This window comes from Silurus meridionalis, chromosome 10 (genome assembly GCF_014805685.1).
Source record: "Silurus meridionalis isolate SWU-2019-XX chromosome 10, ASM1480568v1, whole genome shotgun sequence".
In the NCBI taxonomy this organism is placed as follows: Eukaryota; Metazoa; Chordata; class Actinopteri; order Siluriformes; family Siluridae; genus Silurus; species Silurus meridionalis.
In genome coordinates, this window is record NC_060893.1 from 12,290,439 (window position 1) to 12,313,751 (window position 23,313).

General features: G+C 38.4%; 1 protein-coding gene and 2 long non-coding RNA genes across 3 annotated transcripts; 1 reads left to right on the forward strand and 2 right to left on the reverse strand.

Annotated features, from left to right (window-relative positions):
- Nucleotides 1-2,028: 2,028 nt before the first annotated feature.
- On the reverse strand, nucleotides 2,029-2,951 carry LOC124391875. Its single transcript, XR_006927053.1, has 2 exons — nucleotides 2,815-2,951; nucleotides 2,029-2,268 (listed from the first exon to the last, which is right to left on the reverse strand). It is a non-coding gene; the product is annotated as an uncharacterized LOC124391875 (long non-coding RNA).
- irx5b (iroquois homeobox 5b) lies at nucleotides 2,839-6,400 on the forward strand. Its single transcript, XM_046858547.1, has 3 exons — nucleotides 2,839-4,028; nucleotides 4,744-5,149; nucleotides 5,258-6,400. Exons 1-3 carry the CDS (start codon nucleotides 3,783-3,785, stop codon nucleotides 5,866-5,868), a joined length of 1,263 nt encoding a protein of 420 aa, XP_046714503.1. The 5' UTR covers nucleotides 2,839-3,782; the 3' UTR covers nucleotides 5,869-6,400.
- LOC124391876 lies at nucleotides 3,899-19,389 on the reverse strand. The gene is made up of 3 exons (XR_006927054.1): nucleotides 18,996-19,389; nucleotides 7,047-7,159; nucleotides 3,899-4,035 (listed from the first exon to the last, which is right to left on the reverse strand). It is a non-coding gene; the product is annotated as an uncharacterized LOC124391876 (long non-coding RNA).
- Between the last annotated feature and the right edge of the window lie 3,924 nt (nucleotides 19,390-23,313).

Here is a 23,313-nt window from a genome sequence, read left to right on the forward strand (position 1 = left end):
TTCATTTGGGCAGCAGAATCCCACAGGGGCTCATGCCATTTATAGTGCTGGCCATGTTCATTAGGGCCACAGCAGCAACAGTGAATATTTCTGATAGTGCTATAGTCACGAGGCACTTTAAAACTGATGTCAGTACAAAAAATCTGATCTGTGATCTATCTACTGTCAACCTGAAGAGAAAAGAATGAGATCATCCAATAGACATTTAATCATTCCTTCATTTCCACCATTTATTTACCAGTTATTTACCATGGATAGATCAGTTCCAAAGCTCCTCCACAGACTAACAAGGATTTCACAAAATTAGAAACCTCACTAAAGACTAAACCAAATCAACTCCTCTTGGGAGCCAGGGAAAACTGGAAACTGGAATGCAATCGCATGAGTTCTGTGGTTCGTACAGCGCCCACCAATGAGACGTCACATTAAAATGTCCCACAGTGCTTTGTTCATGTCACAGCTGTTCTCTCCTCCATTTCCACTGATATGTCATCTCTTTCATTAGAAAAGAATGTTTCGGAAAAACGTTTGTCCATTCAACCCACTCCAAACATCCATACCCAAGGGGTATTGGTTACACAAGGACTTGTAACAGGAGGAATTGTTTTTCTGGCTGTAATGACTGTAAGTGTAATTCAAGCTCTTGTAATTAATTAGGAATGCTGTCCGCATGTGGCCACTGATCATTTATCCCTATTTAGGCTATGGCTAATTGGTGTGTGAATAAATGAGAGCATTGAATCTTTCTGAATATTATTTTCAAAGGATCTGTTTAAAAGAACTATGCACAAAAATGTCTAATAAACAAATGCATCATCAATAAAACCATTATTTTTTTTATTACTAAAGTTTGAAACAGACATCTTGTTTATAAAGTGGAAAGAAATCTAACTGTGACACTTAACTTTCCATAAAACATACATCTGTATCTGCTAAAGCATATTTAGAAGTGCATATGCATTGCATTAAGCCAGAAGAGAGGGAGGCTTACAAACATTAAGATTTTCAGTCCACAGCTGTTTCAGACACTTTAGTTAATCCATGCTGAATAGTAAGGCTGCTTTTTAGAGTTTGTTTTGCACTAAGGACATTTGATACCTACAACACTTCAGACTATACTAAAGAGTGTAAAACCAAAAGATCCGACTGAGGTCAAAACAAACCACGGGAAAACTACGCTTTAAGCACGGTTATTGTTAGCACTAACTTAAAAAAGGATACAGCAGAGAGGGTCTCTGGACAGGAAATACCAAACAGGATTTAGGAGTGTTGAGTAAATATAAACATACAGGAATTAAACTAGTTAGTGCAAATCTTTGCTAATCTCTAATCTTTGCCTGAAGTTAAGTCTTAGAAAAAATAAAGAATCTTATTTAAACAGCACAAACCTGTTGCTTTTAATTTATCACAACTCAGTGATCTTCATTAATCCAATTTACTTTCAAGTATTAAACTGGAGTAACAAATATCCTAAAGGATATTAGTTGTTTATTGACTTAGAATTGATGGATCATTCTCATTCGCTATTCTCAGTAATTGAGAAAGCAGGAAATAACTCGCTACAAATGTTAAACAGAGGCTGTAGAAGACAGATGCTAACGTACCAAATAACAAGTTTACACAAGCAACTTCAGTGGTGTTTCCAGTGTTGTTGTTGTTACAGACTGCAACATTTCATCTCAGTACATGAGGCCATCTACCAGCATTACAGAGGAATGCTCTGAGAAAAAAAGAAGGCTGTTGAGGAGCACTGTGTGTTCACCCATTATTCAAGCTTCATTATATTCAATCAATATTCATTTAGCCACTGGGGTTATTGACTCATTCTCAAATAAAAGTACAGTCTACAGCAGCTAAGCACATTATGAATCATTTGTCTTGTCACCGACAGGAGACTAGCTTTCCACGCCATTCCAGAGCTGTAACTGTTTGATGCCACCCTGCGGTTATGATGGTAAATTATGTGCTTTATGAGTCTTCAGAAAAATCAATGCTACCTGCGGTGTGTCACTGATAAATCAATCACAGTTAATGTGATAGGAAATAAGCTGTCTTTTATTTGTTTGTTTGACAGTCTCTGTTTCGGGTACGAAGTGGCACAATCACTCTGATGCTGTAGAAACAGTGTACAGAATAGATAATAAACCAAATAACTGTGTAATATAAACATGACTGCACATGCTGTATCGTCAGCACTCTCCCATCTCACACAGTACAGTTACCTTCCTCATAACACTGCAGGCTCCTACTGCTCCAAGGAACTGACAGCTGCAAAAAATAAAATAAATAACAAACAGATGATTGACTGAGAAATGGCATTTCATCAGATATGATGAACAAATATTATTGACAGACAAATGAGGGCAACAGACAGATAAAAATCCCTTTTTTCTAGATTAAGAATTCATCAAAGATCCTATATAAATTGCATGAAATAATTTTTCCAATAACTTTCTCTCGGTTGACCTCACGCTGCACTCAGTGTGGGTCTGTTAGGCAGCGGCTCCTATTAATAGCAGCCACCAATGAGATTATTGACCGCAGTGTGTACTCAGATAGGTCGAGAAGAAACCAAAAACTTGTCTTGACAGATGCCTATTTGTGTGACATCCTGAAAAAAATACACTGAACCCTTTCTGTTCACTCAGGAAAGGTTTGACAAATTTGACCTTTCCAATAGTGAAAAGCCTACACAACACTACCCTACTAGTTCTACTCTCATTTCTAGCTGGCTGAATTAATCTCATTAGCAAAAAAAAAAACTAACAGACAACAAACAACAAGTAAATGTGGAGGGATGTGATGCAGGCCTACCTGTATGCTTGCTGGTTAAATGCTGTCTCATCCACGCTGCGTTCTCCTCACACACACACACACACACGTTTCTTGCACTGTTTTCTCGCTGGCTTTTAACTCTTCCAGTGCTGAATCCTTGTAAAACTCTTGTTCAGTTGCTATCGGCTTGAAGGAACTCGTGTTGATTTAATTTTGGTCATAATGTCATTGTTTATCCCAGGAAAGATCTTGAACACTGCCCAACTCTCTTGCGTCCTCTGCCGCTCCATTACCGCGCCGACAAACACACACACACACAAACACACACACGCCTGACAGTAAGTAATGCTTTAATTGAGAAGGAAATTCTTTAATTAATTTTAACATTAAACTAGAGCAATAATTACAAAAAACATAAGTTGCTATGTGATAACGCTGTTTGTGTAGGTAGTTCATGAGCGTGTGTGTGTGTGTGTGTGTGTGTGTGTAAGTGAGAGAGAGAGAGAAAGGGCGAGCGACAGAGAGAGAGAGAGAGAGAGAGAGAGAGAGAGAGAAAGGCAGTCCGCCAATTATCGCGATGGACGCAGGAAACTCAGCATGAGCTTTTCCTTCTTCCCTTCCAATTCCTGTCGCTGAAGATCCTGTAGCCTCCGCCACAGGGAACAGCGGAATAAGTCTTTTCATTCTTCACCCTGAGCGCTTTCCGACCCCCTTTTTATTTATTTTCATCCGACAAGTTGCTCCACATAAAGGCCATTTTATTTTTACGGTCGGATAAACGGAGACCAGAGCTAATGGAGATGATCTGAAGGAAAGCCGATTGGCAATGACCAGACGTCTTCTCCATCAATTCCATGTTTAATTCACTGTAGGTACTTGTGAATGTTCCACGTGCGCGTTAACAGTCTTCACAGCGCGCGACTCCGTGCCAATGTGACCGCGTCCGGGAGGAACTCGTGGGAAGCAGGGCAGATATTTCACTGGATCGTTTGGCTGGGATTTTCAGCATGGCATACCCTCCGGGCTACTTGTACCAGGCGTCCACTCCTCTGGCTCTCTACTCGTGTCCTTCGTACGGCTCGAGTGTGCTGGCGGCGCCGCGCGCGGATGAGCTGAGCAGAGGGAACTCCAGCTCGGGCTCCGCGTTTGCGCCGTACGCAGGATCTACAGCGTTCACCAGCCAAACTCCAGCCTTCAGTTCGCTTCAGTACGGATCAGAGCCCGCATCCGCTCCACAATTCTCCTCATTCGTGGTGAGTCCTGTAATGGCCAGAGAGAACTCCTGAGATATGATCGTGATGTTTAGAATTCCTGAAACTTTTACACACCGGTTTTTATGCACACAAATGAAAATGATTTTTTAGACAAATATATACCATGAGCTTAACTCAAACTTGTGCGTCCATTAACAGAAATAATAATAAAGTATTCGTAAAATAGAAACACTTCCCCAAACACGACATAATCTTATTTAAATGAACACAACTCTTCTAATTTCGTTGTTTCATTATCAAATAACTATTAATAAATAAAATGTCAGCACAAAGCAAAGTCTATAAAAGAGCTAAAAAAAACCCACAAAAAAACACACAATTAAAGACACCGATTTAGGATAATTGATTTAATGATATAGACTGTAGGCTACATGTTAATTTTCTACATTTATGTAGGGTTTTTTATTATTATTTTTAGTTATACAGTATTCATTTAGCCAAGCTTTGGGACTTTATTTTGAACAAATACAAAAACAAAATAATTTAAAAAATAACTACAAATAAAATAATGAATAAACTACAGGTTTAAAAAGGAAAAGTCTGTCCTTTCTGATGGTTGATGGGATCTTTAAGTGTGTGTGTGTGTGTGTGTGTGTGTGTGTGTGTGTGTGTGTGTGTGTGTGAGAGAGAGAGAGAGAGAGAGAGAGAGAGAGAGAGAGATTAAAATAATATCTATAATAATATCTTGTTCCAGGGTTCCCCGTATGAACCGTCCCCGGGTTTGGCCGCCTCTCTGGGTTACGCGCACCCGTACGGTGCGCCGCTGGGCGCGTTCCCGCTTGGGGACCCCGCGTATCGGAAGAACGCCACGCGGGACGCCACCGCAACGCTGAAGGCCTGGCTGAGCGAGCACAGGAAGAACCCGTACCCCACCAAGGGGGAAAAGATCATGCTGGCCATCATTACCAAAATGACCCTAACCCAAGTGTCCACCTGGTTCGCCAACGCGCGAAGGAGACTAAAGAAGGAGAACAAGATGACTTGGACCCCACGGAACAGAAGCGAGGACGAAGATGAAGAAGATAATATCGATTTGGAAAAAAATGATGACGAGGAGCCGGTTAAGGCAGCTGAAATGGCAGAGTCGACCAAAGAATTAGGTAAATCACGATGTGTCAAAATGCTTAAATTTGAGTACAGTATTATTATTATTATTATTATTATTATTATTATTATTATTATTAAACACTTCTTTCATTTTCTTTCAGGCCTCCCGGTTAGTCCAGGATTAATCACGAGTGAGAAGCACACAGAACACACTGATGATGAAGCGGACTGTCTTACTGACTCTTCCGCTCGGAGAGACGCAGAGCTGCGGGCAGGGTGCGAGTCTCTATTACCCACTACCTCCTCTCTCCAAAGCGGTCCGGAGAGAGTCGGGCCAGAGACGCCTGTAGATCAGGGAGACTCCCCGAGCGCGGTAAAGCCCCCTGGAGAGAGCGGCCTTGGAACATCTGTCATTCACTCTACGAACCCGGCTCCCAAACCCAAACTGTGGTCTCTGGCCGAGATCGCCACGTCGGATAAACCTAGTGGTGAGCGGCTCCAAACATGCGGAGCTGCTCAGAGTCCGGTTATCATCAGCACGGGCACGTTCTCGCCCTCCAGGTCGCCCACACGGGCTCCTCTCCTCCCCAGGCACTTCTACTACGCTTCTGCTTTTTATCCTGCGTTCACGAACTACAGCGCGTTCGGACCGGCAGCTCGCGCCTCCAGCTCGGGATTAAGCGAAGCGGCGCTGCACAGAGCGGCCAGAGGAAACACAGCTGCCGACTTGTGCAAAGAGCTGGCAGAGGCCGAGGCGCACTCCAAGCGCTAAATATGCCTCTTAATCGGGTTTACTCCGTTTTATTTATCCTCTCTGGGATGAAAAACTGGATTTTCATTAGATAAGGGTAATAATGAGAAAATCAGCCGGTTGCCGTAGAGCCCATACGTGACTGCAAATCTTGTATAAATGAAGCTTTTTGTATTCGGAAAGGGAATTTTATGAAATTTTATGTTTGAATTACTATAAAGTAAAAACTATTGCTTCTTTGCTAATCCATCCACGTGAAAGCAGAGCGGCGGAAAAGGCCAAAGTTAATTCACACCTTTACATTTCTAGAATTTACTCAGCGTTTGTAAAAAAAAAAAAATATTAGGATATCATTAATTCCCCATCGAATTTAAGCAAACGTACACTTTTCCGGTCTGACAGATATTATAGTGTTGTTTAAGGTAGGCTATTTTTTATCATACAGGCAATCGAGTGGAATGTCCGTTCAATTATGGTTTTAATTCACAATTGTAATATTTGATTTTATTACAGAGATTTTGTGTGGCCAATAAATTATATATGGTTTGATTTACAGTGCTTTCCCTGAGTGTTAACAAATCATAGTGTGGACAGTAATTTTGTTGATTTACCAGGGAAAGGTTAAGATATCCAAGATACTTTCACTTTGGGTTTCTATTTCCATTTGCCTTCAGCAAGATGTGATTAACACCTAGACTAAGTTACAGTTGAGAAACTTGAGCACTGGTAGCTTTTTTTTTGTGTTGGTTATTGAAACTTATACTAGATGTTTAGCATGAAATTCTGTCACACAATATCAAAGTACATAATCTTTATATAGTGGAAAATCTTTAGAAAATCGAAATATTTCCACAGTGTTAGAATCACCACATTCTTCAGAGACTGTTTTATTTCCAATTTGCTTTCAGGCAAAACACTAAATAATAAAAAAAACTGCCCTCCTGTTCATAATGTAATAGGTGAAGCAAGAGTTTTAATACACAAAGTGCAAATTTATAATCGAGAGATTATGGCACATGGTTTAGTGGACGAGATATTAAATTCACGCTCCACAAACCATCTTCTTATAAAAATATGTTTTGCTATATTCTATCAGTATAGCAACAGTAAGGAGCTAAAAATGCCAAAGGCAGTTTTAAAAGGGATTAAATGTGTAAGTTGAAAATGTAGTAAACTCTACAGAAGAAAGATGCGATTACCTCAGATTCCCTATTACCACTGGCATTGCAGGGTCCAACAGCAACAAACATCAGAGAATCGTCTCAGGCCTCTTGGCTTACAGAGGTAATGCCACTTTTCTGCTCACAAAGCCCTGAAAAGGAGCAGCAGCATCACAGAAAAAGACATAATCCCTAGGGTAAAATCAAAGTTGGAGTCTGGTATATAAACATGGTGAAGAGATATTTTTCAGTTCTACAGGTACAAAAAAAGCGTAATGGAAAAAAGCCGACCATATACGTTCCTTCTAATATTACACACCAAATTATATCTTCCCACTTCTTTTACTCTTCCATGTTTACCCTGATACTCTAAAAAGGTTTTTCTGACAAGGATATTTATTTTCACTCAAGGCTATATTCAGAGACACATTAGTGCATTCAGTGCATTTTTAGAAACCTTACTGCAGATGTCAGGAATGCAAGCAGCGCTGGTAAGCACTAACCAAAACAAATCCCAATGATGAGCCATCTGAAAAATCTATGTGTGCTTATTCCGTTTTCTTCCACTCTGTTACCACACAAAACCTTCTAAAATTCCTTTGACGTACATATCAAATAACCACTTTAACCTGTATTAATTGAAGGGCGTATATTTTGTCAACATATTAAATGAATCCTAGACTGATATTTAAATCTTCAAAATGTCCAGTGATGTGGTTAAGCCCACATTGCAAGGTCAGATTAAAGATCTTGAAAAGTTATAGTTTTAAATGAACCTGTTTTTTTTGTTTTTTTGGAAAATGTCTTGTAAAGATGAAGTCATAGGAAAGCATTGATGGCAGAACTGTAAGAACAGATAGAGGACAAAGTCTTCATCATGGCAGTGAGTGAATAACAGTCAGTATGGATATAATTTATCGCTCTCCTTCATGGTCTTTCCTGTAGCACAGGAAAGTGAAACCAATTATGAGGCATTAAAACAACATTTTACAACAGAGGAAAAATATGACATTAATGGAAATGGTTATTCCATACCTTGAAAAGTCAGACGAGCGGAAAGGAAGAGTCAGTGTGAGAAAAGAACACTGTCCATCCCTCTTTCCTCTCACCACCTCCTCCTTCTAATCAATAGAGCCAGGTCAGAGCACAACATGCACGCTTTGGCTCGTAACTAAAGAGTGTGTAAGGCTTTTAAAAGCATTGATTCTTGACCGATCGATAGCGACTAAGGAGACTTTTCCTGCATAGTGAGAAGGCACTAACGGCCAGCTGATGGGCAGGATGGCTGAATTGCAAAGGTGTTGTTTATATTAACTTGTGGATTCATTGGTTCGAGGTCAGACTGAAGGGAAGATTATCAGTGTGATTACTTAAAACTCTCACCTTGATTCTATTTGTGATGAAAGTTATACGGGAGAAATTCAAGCATTGCATTATTTTATATTTACCTTCTCTGACACTAAACTGTAGCTGATATATTCTTTAACAGATATTTCAACTGCACTTACAATAAGCCCTCCTGTGTATTCTGTTTAATCAGTCTCACTGCTTCAAATGTGCAAGTCCTCCAGGCATTAGCAAATAGATTTCATTTAAGGCCCAAAATGTCCAGAGACACTGATGGCTCAATTTACTCAATAATAGATGGGAGGCGGTCTTTAAAATAATATTGACTTAAATGCCGCAGCACAGCACAGCAGCGCAGACAGGCGTTACGAGATGGAGGTGTTTTAAGCAGGCAGCTGTGTGAGCGCCTCAGGGTTTCTATCTAATTGAAAGGATCATTAGAAGCAGGAGTTGCCTCTGTGTCCCTCAGCAGTTCCTCTTCAAGCACACAAATATGCCATGCACCGCAAAGCCACTGCAGCTAAACACAGGACTGCTGTTGTCACATGCTCCATGTGATAAGTATATCTGGTGAAGGGATGATGGTAGTGCAAAGGATGACTGGCTAATTAAAAGCTACCATCTTGGATTGTCTTTCTGCTCAAGGTCTTGTTCAGCCTGAAAGAACAGATAGACCAGGAAACCAACATATAAGCTAACTTGTAAACAAGGAAGAGTTTCCTCATGATAAACTGTCACATACAGTGAATAAGTTTCATACTGATTACCCTATCAAATATTTCTGGAAAATAACTGAAGCATAATCACTGTGATAAATCTTGGCTGTCATTGTTTTGTTTTCTTAAAGTGTCCACTTTATAGACATTAACTGTAATTTCAAAGTTATTATGTTGCTCTAAATCTGCTTGTAAGAATATATTAGAAATTATTTCAGACATTGTATATTTCTGGAAATAATAAGGGAACAGCTTTTTTTTTGCACTCATGTCATCTCCTTCCCGAGGCACTTGGTTAAGGTCAAGAGAAGGGAATATATTTGGGAAATTGGACCAGTTTGAATAGCAGTGCTTGAAGGCTTAATAGCTCCGTATAACACAGCGTGCCTAATCTTTATTGTACTGTGCCCTCTGAAAACAATTGACAAAGAGTGCCTCTGTATTCACTAGGGCAGCCTTGAGTTATCATATTTAAAATACATTTATTCTAAGTCAATTTCCAAGATTGTTTAGCAGCACTGGAAACAATAATATCACAGAGCACTGCATACTCCTGCCAACACCCTGGGGTGGCACTATATTTCTTTTTGATGTGATTAAAAGACAATGATAAATATGTTTTGTTTTGTACTTGAATAATGCGTAGGATACCAAGACTGGCAAATATCGCTTTTGTGAATGAGCTCCTTCATTTCAAATAGAAAGGCACAAATATAGATAATTGCATTTTTCTACTTTGAGCATTTTTTGGTGATTTATTTTATATCTCATATGGTAAGGCCCAATTTATTTCTGCACATAGGCATCCTGTATAGGTGTTAGCTTATTTGTATTAAGACGACCACCCAGACATTACAGTAATTATTGAACTGAATTTGTAGAATAAATTACTGTCCCACCATTTTTTCCGACTCATGCAATATATACATATATATTGTTCGTTCCTTTCCTCGCAAATCCCCCAATACCTCGAGTGTTTGTGTGTACTGTGCAGAGGTGACAAGGAGAGTCTGCTCAGCAAACAAACCAGACAAGAAACCACACTGAGCCAATAATCAAAAGCTATTGTAAGCAGTCAGGCTGACGTCGCCACACCAGTGACAGCTTTGCCACTTGCTTTGAATCTACATAAAAGAAGAAGAAGTGCTGAAAGGAGGCATGTCACACCTATACTAGTAAACTTGGTTGGAAAGGAGGTATGTGGCATCCACAAAAGCTAGTTTTACCTGAGAAGCTCGACTGGGACCTACTTAAAAAAAAAACACACAAAAAAAAAAAACTTAAACTGAGCAATTCAGAGAGTGAAGGGTAAATCACAAAAAGAGTGTCTGTTGCACACTTTATTCAGCACTCACTGAAGACTTTAACAGATTCCGAAATCCAATATGGTATAAGAGCCCACTGAGGCAGTTTTAGAAACATACCCTAGCCAGCCTGTCATGTTACTTTGTCAGCATGACTTACAGGTTTAAAAATTAATCAATTTTTTTTCACCATCACAGCAGATATAAAATAACCCCCACATGAAAATGTTCCTCCTGCTATCATGAGTCAGTTTGTGGTACGAGACTCGTGTCTGTGTGTGTAGCTCCTGCTGAGGAAAGCCTGAGCTCCAACAGCTGTCGGGATCAGTGCTCAGGCACCCAAGCCTCTCACCTCACTCCCTCTCTGGCTCCTTATCAGCCCTTTAATCCGCCTAAATTGCACTACCTACACCCCTGCGGCCTGTTGCCCCTCCTCCGGTAACACACTTGTGCGTGTGTACACACACACACACACACACACAAACACACACACAAACACACACACACACACACACACACACACACGCACGCACACACGCACGCACGCACACACACACACACACACACACAACAATAAACCTCTTAAATCTGCTGTCACTTTGGTTGTTAAACACAAACACACAAACAAATACACAATTATATAGACACACCACCCCAGGCCCCCTGCTCTTCCACCCCATGTCTCCATCCAGTATTTCCTAGCGGCATATGTGTTCCTTCCGCCACTTCTCCAACAGTGCCAATCCAACATATGCATATGCATGCTTGCACACACACACACACACACTTCCATGTAGTCCACAGGGTACTTAGGTAATAAATTATGTCCTGGGTATTATCCCTATCATCTTGTTCATACCAAATCATCACATCACTGTGAGCTTTTACATGTAAATATGTAAAATAGATAAATCATTAGGCATGTATCCAATGGCAACACACACGCAAACATGCAACAACCTTGCAATTAAATATTCACTCAATTACTTAAAGGTTCCTAGTAAGAGTACCTTTATTGATAAATGGTAAACATCTAGATGGTAGAAAACAGATGATGGTATTTAAACAATGAACCTACATGACCACACTGTTTTTCATACACATTTAACAACTCATTCAGTCTTCCTATTTTTAGTGAATACTTTATCCTGGTCAGGGCCATGGTAGATCCAGAATCTATCCTGGGATAGCCACACTGGCAATGAGGTGGGAATTCATCAAGAATGGGACACAAGGCCTTTGCAGGACATACACAGGTTCACCAATCAGCATGGTTTTGGAGGAAATGGACAGAGGACAAAGGATGAACAGAGGCAGTAACCTGAACAGGGTCAAAATTGAGACCCTAGAGCTGTGAGGGTGGTTAATAATAAAATATAAATATTGATATGTCGTCATGGTTCAAGTGTTAGTAAAGATTTTTGACTGTAGCGTGTGTAGCTGGACACAGTCTTTAACTCTCACTCTTTTATTCCTCCCAGCTGTCAAGTTTCAAACATTCAAATAGACAGGCAGAGTGTGTGGGTGTTACCCTGTAACAGCTCCCTTGGCTCCTCATATTTACATCTAAAAAGTGAATCTTTAATGAGGAATATCAAAGAAGTGTGGATCAAAAAGATTTTAATAATGTACTAAATCTGTGCTGAGATAGAAGTCCTCATGTCATTGAGCTCATGAATTCCGAATGAAGAGGGGCTGACATCTATCAGCACATATTCACCACAACAGTGTAAAACTCCTGATTTCCTTTGATAAAAGAAGGAAGTACTTTAGGAAATCAAGCTTTTTAGGTGTAGTAATACAGTCAGTGACACTTATCTGTGATGTGTTTGAAGAACTTTTGAGAATTATAGATGGGTCACATTTTACGTTTTTTACCCTTCAACAAGTGCTTTTAGTTTGAAGCATTCTATTGAGCATTACAGTGATATCTCCGTACTAAATAGTGAGCTGCATCCACTAGCTGGTCTCTTTTTAGCGACAGGGATTAAGCTGTCCATTTCTGAAGATGGCACAGTGGGGCTCAAAGCCATGGGCAGCATCAGGGTACATGGCTATAATGTGGCCAGTTGTGTCTACTTTCTCCTGCTGGCACAGGTATCACCATAAATCTCTCATTTATCTCCAGTTTATTTTACCACTTTTACCACCAAATGTTGGCTATGACACACAAAGATTGAACAGTAAAGAGTTAGCCAGAAAAGCTGATCTAAAATTCAGGTATATAAAGGAAACATTCTATGCATCTGGTTAACACAGAAAAAAAAACATCAAACTAAGGAGCTACTAAATAAAAATTAGGTGTGTCTGAAATGCACTCATCCTTTCACTGTGTAATACTGTACTTTTCAGCACTGTTCTGGAGCAGCAGTAAGTGAGACATCAGACTGATCATGAATACTTTGGGAACCAGCATTTTATCCTGCAATTACAAAATATTTTTTATATTTATGCCCTTTGGCAGATATTCTCTTACCCATGAGACTTAAAATTATTCTCATTCTCATTTATACAATGAGCAGTTGAGGGTTAAGGGCTTTTCTTAAGGGCCCAGGAACAGCAGTTCTGGTGTTTGACTTTCCAATAAGAAGTCCAGTATTTCAGCTAAAATACTTTGCCATGCCTCTTGTTAAACTTCTTTCTGATATTGCAATGCAATTCATCCTAGAGCAGTTCAATAGGATTTAGGTCTGGAGACAGGGCAGGCCATTCCATCATAGATAAGACTCTAGCTGACTTCTTGCTCTCTAAATAATGCTTACTGAGCTTGGACAAATGCTTCAGGTTGTAGTATTGTTGTATGGTGAAGTGGGTTCCAATTAGCTGCAGTCCAGACTGAGTTACATGGCGTTGAAGTATGGAATGGTAGCCATGTTGATTTTGTGTCCTTTAACCTTCATTTATTGTTCAGGTATATGAGTTACCATGTTCTTCAAATATAAACAAAATATTGTGAAGTGGACTGTAACATAACTATATGTATTTAATCCAAAACCTACTGTTATTGCTTAAGGTGAATGTTTGATTAAAATTATTACTGTTAAATTATCTATCTTGTTGCATATGAAAAAAGGAACATTCATGTTTCCCAAATAGAATTATATAAGTTGGGCACTATGGCATCCATCTTGACAAAAACATTTTGAATAATAAGTCACCGTTATGCATTGTACTTAGTGTGGAAGTAGTGCCTATCAGCTGTACACCACAGGATTTCTGGGTAATTATTGATAATAATATAATTAACTATTCAGTAAATACAATCTGTCCACTGAGAATTCAGATAGCAAAAGGGCACCCAAATAATGCAATAATCCAATAATGGTAAGCAGGGAATGAATTCAAAAAGAGGAAACCATCTTTTCATGTTACAGTGTTCATTATTATGAAGACTCATGCTGTTCTCTCTTATTAGTTTGAGGATCATCTCCACCTGTTTCTCCAGCCCATCTGCACAGTAAATGTAAAAGTGAATACTGATTTTACAGTCTACTGTGAATAAAAATATGAACTGCAATAAAAACCAACCAAATAGGTAATCTCAGAAAAGACGACAACCAACATCGTCCCTCAATTAGTACTGTCTGTCCAAAGGTTCAGAGGCAAATAGACCAGAGCAGGCATGCCCAGACTGGGCACAGGTGTTACTTAGCATGGGGTCTGTCATGCACATCAAAAGGACACCCAGACACTCCACATAACTTACAGATCCTTATGCTGCCACCAGAATGCGAGAACAAAAGAATTGGCATGAAAGAGCAAATCAATAAGCATATGGCAATTAATAAAACATTTTCTACCTGAATCAACTACAAAGGCTTTTCTTTTGTTCTTTGACTTTTCCAGAAGCCAAGATCTGTAGAATAAGAGACAGGACCAGAAGGATCACGGAGTGTTGGTTAAAAATGCCACTTTCCTGTTCAATCAAAATTCTTATCAAAAGAAGTATCTGTCATGACAATCTAGCAGGCTTTTGGCTTTGGATACAAAGCTGGGACAAAAACTGGCAATTGGAAGGATAAAGAGAATGATAATAAGAGGCATGAGACAAAAAAAAGGTGCTGACAAACATTTGACTTCAGCTTACAACAAATGATTCAAAGTAACTATTCGGAGGTAGCTTTCAAGAGCACACACATATACACACAAACACACACCCATCCCTGTGACTTATCCAGCATGAGTCTCTGCTGCAGGGAAAAGCTTAGGATAAAGCTAATCATGCATATAATTGAGTTTAGACTCTTGTGTCTAAGGGGGCCTGACCCATGGTTTTCAGGATGACTGGGCCATCACCTGTGTGATTAATACATGTAAATGAACAAAGGCCATAATTATTGAGGATGTTCAATCTCTATATCCAGATCAGTCTAGACTCTTGATGGACTCTCTGCTAAATGTTAGATCCAACACCATACTGGAGCAAAGGCCTGAAGGAGTTTCTGTGTAAAACTACTAAGACACACACTTAACGGAAAGGATCACCTGAACAGGAAGCAGAGAATAGCACAAAACTATAGGTGTGCAGACAACAGCTGGAGGATGTCAAGGCCAAAAAAGCACTCAATAGGAGGGAATACAATGCAATGTGTTTGGGTTTTGGACAAGGGCACACTGTCACAGCTTTCATATTTGAGCAGAGGCTTCACAAGCATTTTAATTATGAATCACAAGCTTGGGCTGTACAGGAGCTTGACAGCAGCGCAGCAGACTGAGTACCTCCTGCATAATTTACCACTTAAAGAATGCTTTGCCAGTGACTATGCTGAACTAAAGTGCGCAGCATCAGAAGGGTTATAGGATTACTACATTGTTCTAGAGGCAGTGTGACATTATTATATTTCTTTTGTATTCCTCAATGGGATAATGATATCTAACATGTACAACAGGTGTAGCCAAACAGTTATAAAAGAGGACCTTTTAAGTGGACACACACACACACACACACACACACACACACATACAACATATACGTTTTGTAAAAATGTGCTCTTAGGATAATGCTAGCAGTTTGAATCTCAGCTGTCAAATATATAATATATGCACTTATTTATTTATTTATTCGCTGTGACAATGACTTCTCTAACATAAAGGAAAAGTGTTCAAAGAACAACACCTGCCTCACAAAAAAGTTTTGAATACAAGCAAAAGAAGACATATGGAGACCTTGCTTTAATAAAAACCATTACTTGGGTTCACCTTTCAACATGTTTTATATATACAGAAATGCTCTGTATACTATTACTACAATTCTTATATATATATATATATATATATATATATATATATATATATATATATATATATATATATATATATATATATATATAAAATAAGAAATAAGAAATTTCCCCACTGTGGGATGAATAAAGGTATATCTTATCTTAATTTTAGTAATAGTATACAGAGCATAAACCACGGACCCACACCAAACTGGTTATAATTTTTTTTTTTAAGAGGGGGGTACTAAACTATCAGTCCTTGTCATTTGTACCTTTATTAGAAATCTTTAGCAAAAAATGTGAATACAGTTTACCTTTAAAGATTAACACTAAAAAGTAATTATAGTACAATTATGCACCTTATTTTAATATTATCATGTGAACAGCTTCATAGCTTGGGCAGCTAAAGTGGTGGGTTGTGATGGCCTTGTAATGCAATGATAAAGACAGCAATCTCATTAATTAATATAATTTGATAAAAACGTTCTGCCCACAATGGTGGTTTATTGTGGTTAGTTTATTGGCTCAAAACTAAACCAAGATAAAGATGATCACTACCTCCTCCTAGGGCAAGGAGAAAGAGCTAATTGTACATGATAATATAAATTTAATTTGAGCAATGGCCCACCCAACAGCTTTGCAGCCCAATAAGTTGGAACTCACTGATATAGACTGACACTAGTGAAACAGGAGCTGAGATGGCTCTCTATTGAAATATTTTGCATACATAAATAAAACACGTATCTAATCAACCCAAGCTTTGGTTTGAACATATGGCAAACACAAAATATCCAGTGGAAAAAAGGGCCCACGTGACTGATTGTCACACCATGAACAAACCAAAACCGAATCCTCGATTATACTGAACAAGCTCTGAAATCTTTCATCGTCTCATAATTGCCAGCAGCATAGCCGCATCCGTTATGAGATGTAAATCCTGCCACCCTCTTGTCATGGAGGGAGCTAAAGGAGCAGTGCAATCTGTTTGTTGTCCTGTTCCCGTCTGGCGAGCTTTGACATTTCCCCCTTCTGCTTTTGTCCCCTGTGCTCTCTGAGGGCCCAGCTCCCCTGGCCCTGCTCAAAGCCTGCATTAAGTATGCATCTCTCCCAGTACTCCCAGCTAATCTCATCAGAGTGCAGGATGCTGGAAATGTATGTAAATCTACATCTGTTGTGTCCTCAGCAGGCAGAAGCGGCTAGAGCACCCACTGAGTACAATTTCCCAGCTCACTCCCAGTGAGCAAGCCTAGCACACGACCCAACTCGGTGTGTAAACATACAGCCATTCAGCCACACACACATGCACACACACCTCTGGTGTCTCTGGTGCCCCTTTCCCCAATTAATTAGTCAACATCTTCCGTAGCCCACTGGAGTCCTCTGACACAAATCAGACATTGCAGAGCAGTTGGTTAGCTGCATCTCTTCCATGCACAAGTAAGCCAGGATCTTCAAGCATGTACAGTTTTCCACATAACACACGTTGCTGACACTACTAAAAATTAATTGCAGCTTTAACTGACATTTCAGAATGAGGCTCAATGAGTGCTCCAGTGCTTGTTCTCCATTTGGAAGTGTAGCATGCATACTGACCAAACTAAATAAATGCACAACCCAGATTAAACCATTGAATGTCTCAGAGATGTCAATCTCTTAATCAACTTCATTCTACTCTTAAACATTAAATAAGGATTCTCTGGTCCGAGTTGTTGCCGATTGGGAGTAGGTCCAGTATCTACATTAGACTTCATTGCCAACATGAGTACAGAATTATTACAGCTTGTAATTGGATGAAGTTTGAATACGGTTTTGAAAAAAATGTTCTGATTGGACAGCGAGTTCACTTGTCAGTATATGAGACAGAGGAAGATGATAAGAAGAGAGGGATTTTATTAACATTTGACCCATAGAGAATGTAATTGCTGGAATTGCTGTGTTTGGCGGAAGAAGATAATTAAGATAACAGATGAAATCACAGACAGTTCACCACTCAGGAAAAGTTTCTTAGACGTATAATATTTCATTCAAATTCCTGCATTAGTCCTCAAATTATAGCTTTAGTACATTTGATCAAATCTGTCTTATATCGACCCTGATTCAGCCGGAAATGGTTTGAATCAAATAAAGCGAATCTCACTGGTGGGATTGTATACCATGATTATTTATTTATGTTGAGATATACCATTTTCAATAATTGCAATATGCAGAACTACTCTAGGAAGACATGTCTTTGACTTTGGCAAACTTGCAGCATAACATGTTTGCAATCAAAAAACACATACACGCCCATCCAAAGCACTTTTTGAAATCCAAATGCAAGCACAATAAGACCAACTTTAAATAACTGCATTAGATTTCTTCAATAAAATAAGAGCAAATGGTTCTGTGTTTAAATTTATTAAAATCAACTAAATCATGTATTGATGTATGTATGTAATCACTACAGCATCACTGTAAAATTCTTGAATTTGTTTCCTTGGCCACTATTTACAAAAAATACTGATCAAAAATAGTAAACTTTTTTTTTTTTTTTTTTTATAACACTGATGCGAAATGCAGATGCTTCTTCAATGCAGACTCGCTGTACTGTTACTTTTTGACCAGGCAATAATTTTTTGAGGCAACTATTATATTTAAATGAGAATCGAATGAACTTAAAATGCATATTGTAAATAATCTAAAAATAAATAACTGGAATATAGAAATAAGATTCTAGTCTTTGTCAATGAATGCCTGCAATATAATTCAAAGAAAACTTTAGTGTATGATGGGTGTTAAAACCAAAACAAAAGCCCTAATGATGTAGTTAGTTGAATACAAAGCTCCTGAGGCCTAATTAATCCTTGGTGTGGTGTTGGCACACTTCATGGTCATTATAGGACAAAGAATATGTTCTGATACTGACAATTCAATAACAAGCCAGATTTCCACCAAGCACTAAAACATGATAATGCCTTCACATTTTAAATGCCTTTGGTGCATCATATTTAACAAAAAAATAACAACCATTAGATAGTTAGATAATCATTACAGCTCAGCAAAAAAAACTAAATATTTATGTCTAATCCTAAAGGAATCCAATCTGCATAAAATATGTCTACAGTAAAATGTGTTTAGTATTTCAGGTACTCGTATTTTCACATGATGCACAGCAACGTTTTTTTTCTTTCTATGAAAGGGCAAAAGTCAAATGCAATTGAAGACCAAGGTGGAAAGTAAATGTTGCATTGTACCAAACATTATATTAAAATTAAGGTTCCTCTCATTAATGAAATCATAAAATGTGATTAGATTAGATAGATTAGATTAGATTAATAGATAGATAGATAGATAGATAGATAGATAGATAGATAGATAGATAGATAGATAGATAGATAGATAGATAGATACACCACTCACTGTAAAACTCATTCAGTGTTAAATTGCTTCGAAATCCAGTGTAGAAATGGAAGTAATGGAAACCGGAAGCTGTGAATCCGAAACCCCAACATGCAGTGCAGCTACATGACACGGGGGTACTGAGTTAGAAGGCTCAACTTGTTAGCTTTCATTGAAATTGACGAGATCTGTTTATACTGAGTAGATAAACTTTAACTCCACAGAGAAAGTGTTAAAGCTCAGCAATTTCCTAGAAAAGAAATCCTGAAGATGGTAATTTAACAGGCTAATATTGAATTTGTTAAGGGTGGACTTTCCGTGGACTGAGGTATCAGATCACGCCAGGAATGACCGGCCACAGAAAAGCGTGGGAGAGAGAGAGAGAGAGAGAGAGAGAGAGAGAAGAAGAAGAAGAAGAAACTGTAGCAGTGTGCGTGTTGAGGCGGATGCGGCGGGTTGACAGAGACTGAGGTGCGATTGATTTCCGGCGCTGTAAACGCACTCAGGGGAGACATTTGAGAAAAAAAAGTCACTCTCACATCGTCAAACACCTTTAACCATCCTGACATATGCAGCTCACCCTACATAAACAAGAATTTTCCGACAAGCACTGTGTCTATTTTTAAAATGGGATAATATCACGATCATGGAGGGAAAACATAAAAATGAGGAAAAACAGATCCTTGAATTAAGTCAAGTTTATTTCTTTTCACAGTGGACATTGTCTCAAAGCAGCTTTACAGAATTTAAGAGTGAAGGTGAACGATGTGTATTTATCCCTGATGAGCAGCCTGGGGGCGACTATGGCAAGAAAAAACTCCCTTAGATGACAAGATGAAGAAACCTCGAGAGGAACCAGACTCAAAAGGGGAACCCATCCTCATTTGGGTGAATCAGAAATGCAGACCCCCGCCCCCACACGCACACACACACGCACACACACACACACACACGCACAAATAATTTACAAAAATTCAGTTAACCCATATAATAAAAAAGTGGTATGAGTCCTCTAGGTTGTGTAACAGGTCGACCTTTCGTGTGTCTTTATCCTGCTGTTCGTATTGCAACTTACTGTAGCTTTTTCTCTTTCAGTTGTAGAAAGCTCTACAAAATGACTATTGATTAAACAATTAAACTCCTCTCTTGATCTTCAAGGGAAATGGGCACAACCATTATCTGTAACATATGCAGATGAGAGTAAAACACTTAACCTTGTATAAATCTATCTTATGTCCTTGGCTAGTCCTTATTTGCACTAAAGTGGATAGCATACATTTAAGAATAATTAAGTGACCACCTCTTATTCTGACAATCTCTGCTAAACACTGAATAAAAATAAATATACACGAATACACACACACACACACACATACACTATTGGAAAACATTTGTATTTACACCATCTCCCAAAGTCATTTTTGCCTTGGGTACATTTCAGAAGCTTTGAACTTGTCTGTGTGGTTGTGTAAGTAATAGGAAATCAATGGAAGTGGCAGAAATAATACTTGCATACAAAAACGGGGACTAAATGATATAGATTTCCGATGCATCCACATGATGACTACTTTAATTTGAATTGCAAATATTTGTTACTGCACATGGGTCCTTTTAGAGTATGCCTGTATTGATTGCCTAAAACCAACTCTATAGTGAGCCTAAGATTACCCATTTGATTTCTCTCCCCCTGTCTCTCTGACATTGTCTGCCTTTAATTCAGAAATTGCCTTGACATTTCAAAGCTCAGTTGTCACAAAGATGTATAATTTAGTTTGCCTGTATGCAAAGGAAAAAATATTCTTTTGAGCATAAATGTCAACAAATAAGATGTGGCAAAGCACTGTTTTAGTGATGGTCATTGCAACTAATTTCCTTAAAACAGAATATGTGCTGTTGGACTGTGCTTTTTGATCTGTGCTCAGAAATGACGATTGGGGATTTTTAGACACTATAGTTTTATCTATATATTTTGAAATGATTGTGTAGAATTAAAAGTAGTCCAAGTTTTTCCACAAATATACAATATACTTCTAATAATGGTTTGTCCAGTTACATTCCAGGCTTTATTCTTTATTGTACATTGTGTACGTTTGCTCAATTCTTATTTCAGAAGACATATTTAGGTCTGCCTTATTATTTTGACAAACACTAATGGTCCTGGGGTCTGTAGCCTACAGACTACACATATAGAAATCTCAAATGTCACCCTACTGGACATACAAGACACTGCATATCGTGTAAAAGCCACTGCTTCGTGTCCTCTTTGCACTATGTAAGAGAGTCATTTGGGAATTGGCCAAGGTTAGCCTTTCTTTGGGTGGCAGATGTGAGCAGTGTAAAGTGTGTGATCCGCACTGATCCCTGTTACACCAGCTTACACACTTCACTGCAGTGTTCGGCTGCTGAAAACGCCTGCAATCTCCAGACGTTTAACGCCCTCTAGTGGTCATCATCAGTACACACAACACAGTGCACTGTTTCTCCTGCATGCTAACACTGCAACAAATGTGTAACATCTAGCTCTTAAATATGTACAGTTCAACTTAAATAGTTTGCATGTTAATTTTTGCGTACACAATATAAAAAACAGCATAGCGGGTGCATACAACTGGCACATTTAAAAATGTAAAATCAATAACAATTACAGAACTAAACACCTGCAGGTCTAAATTCTGACGCTTTCTGTTGGCTCAGTATTAAATAATATTTTACATACATGAAAAGCTTTTTGACAGGTCAAAGCAGAGGACAACCGACGACTTAACAGTGACAGTACAATAACTTTCATTAATTCTGAATTTAATTTTATACAGTCATTTAACATATACAGTCTTCGTTACAAAATTATATACAGATGAACCGATTCACTGGTAAATTGAGGCACAACAAAAAATTCAATAGAAAATCATTCACCGTGTTCAATCAGATTTAGTATAGAAGATCAGTAAGAAGTAAATTACATGTTAATGACAATGACATCTGAATAGTTCTGTAAAGATACTAAAGTTCAGATAATTACAATTTTCCCAGTTAGAGAAATACTGAAGGTGCAGCTTTAAAAGCACAGTGTGGAGCTCTAAATCTGACCTGTGGTCTGAGGATGAGCTTTGTCATCAGAAAAAAGAAAAAAAAAATCACAATCTCCAGCCTTGGGTAAAAAGCAACTTGTGGCTTCTTTGGAAATACTTTGTTAGGCAAGATATGATCTATGCTTCACAAGTAAATGATTTCATGCATAGGTTGCAAAGAAACAGAGGGTGAAACTAAGGAGTATTAAATGGTAGCTAACTGGGAAACAGGAAACGCTATAAGGATCACTACATTTACTGCTGGAAATCTAAAGGGATCCTACATTTACACTAGTTGTACTTTATCAGCCTGAACACATTCATCTTATTAAAAAATAATTTTTATTAGTGTAGTGATTCATTACATTATGCAAAATAGAGCTTTCTTCCTTGCTGCATTCAGAAAAATATTACTAATTAGTAAAAAATAATTCAACAAAAGCTGACAAGTTTTGTCACTTATGCTGAAGTGGAAAATTGTCAGACCCTCCAAACTATAAGCAGAATACCAAATAAAACAAATACATCCTCCTATTTTTAATGCACATCTCCCATTAACCTCATTAAACCTGGCCATCTCAGCAAATGCAAATACCAAAACAGGAACTTGACAAGAAATGATTAGACAAACATTATACAATGTGATTAAACCTTTTAAACCCCCAGGAAAGCTTTATTTTATATAATTAACAACTCCTAAAGAAACCTGATTTAACCGGACCTAAATGTGGACTTACATCAAACCACTGGCATTGAAATGATCTGGTGCTGCTCTAATCACTGCAAACTGATACACATGATGCATGAACTTGAGACTTGTCTTAAATATGTAAGCAATTCTCTAGATTTTAGAAAAGAGCTGTTTTAAGACCTTTAATTTAAACCTGAAAAATCTCAAATCAATGCCATCTATTGTGATTTTTTTCCTTCATCATATGCTTAACAAATTTCTTAAGGTTAGCTTGTGTCGAAGGTAAAAGCCCCAAAACTAGACATCCTAAAGCTTCAAATAGAAAAATCACATATCAGGGAAGGGCCCAATGCAACCGTCCTAAAATAAATCAAATGCAAATAACACTTGCATTGTTATGGTCCTGAAAGAACTGAACTAAACAATGCTCAGGCCATGTGATATTTGAGATACAGCCTATTTTTGATACTAACAGAACTGAGGAACTTCCAGGCATCAGATTCACAACTCTTTCCTCAACTCAACTGGTGAACCCATTGTTGTTTAAACAGATTAGGAATTTAACATTTCCAAAAAGGTA

Coding starts and splice junctions, on each gene's coding strand:
- irx5b (XM_046858547.1), top strand. CDS start 3,783: ATGGCATACCCTCCGGGCTACTTGTACCAGGCGTCCACTCCTCTGGCT. Junction 4,029..4,743: donor CACAATTCTCCTCATTCGTG/GTGAGTCCTGTA, acceptor ATCTTGTTCCAG/GGTTCCCCGTATGAACCGTC. Junction 5,150..5,257: donor AGAGTCGACCAAAGAATTAG/GTAAATCACGAT, acceptor ATTTTCTTTCAG/GCCTCCCGGTTAGTCCAGGA.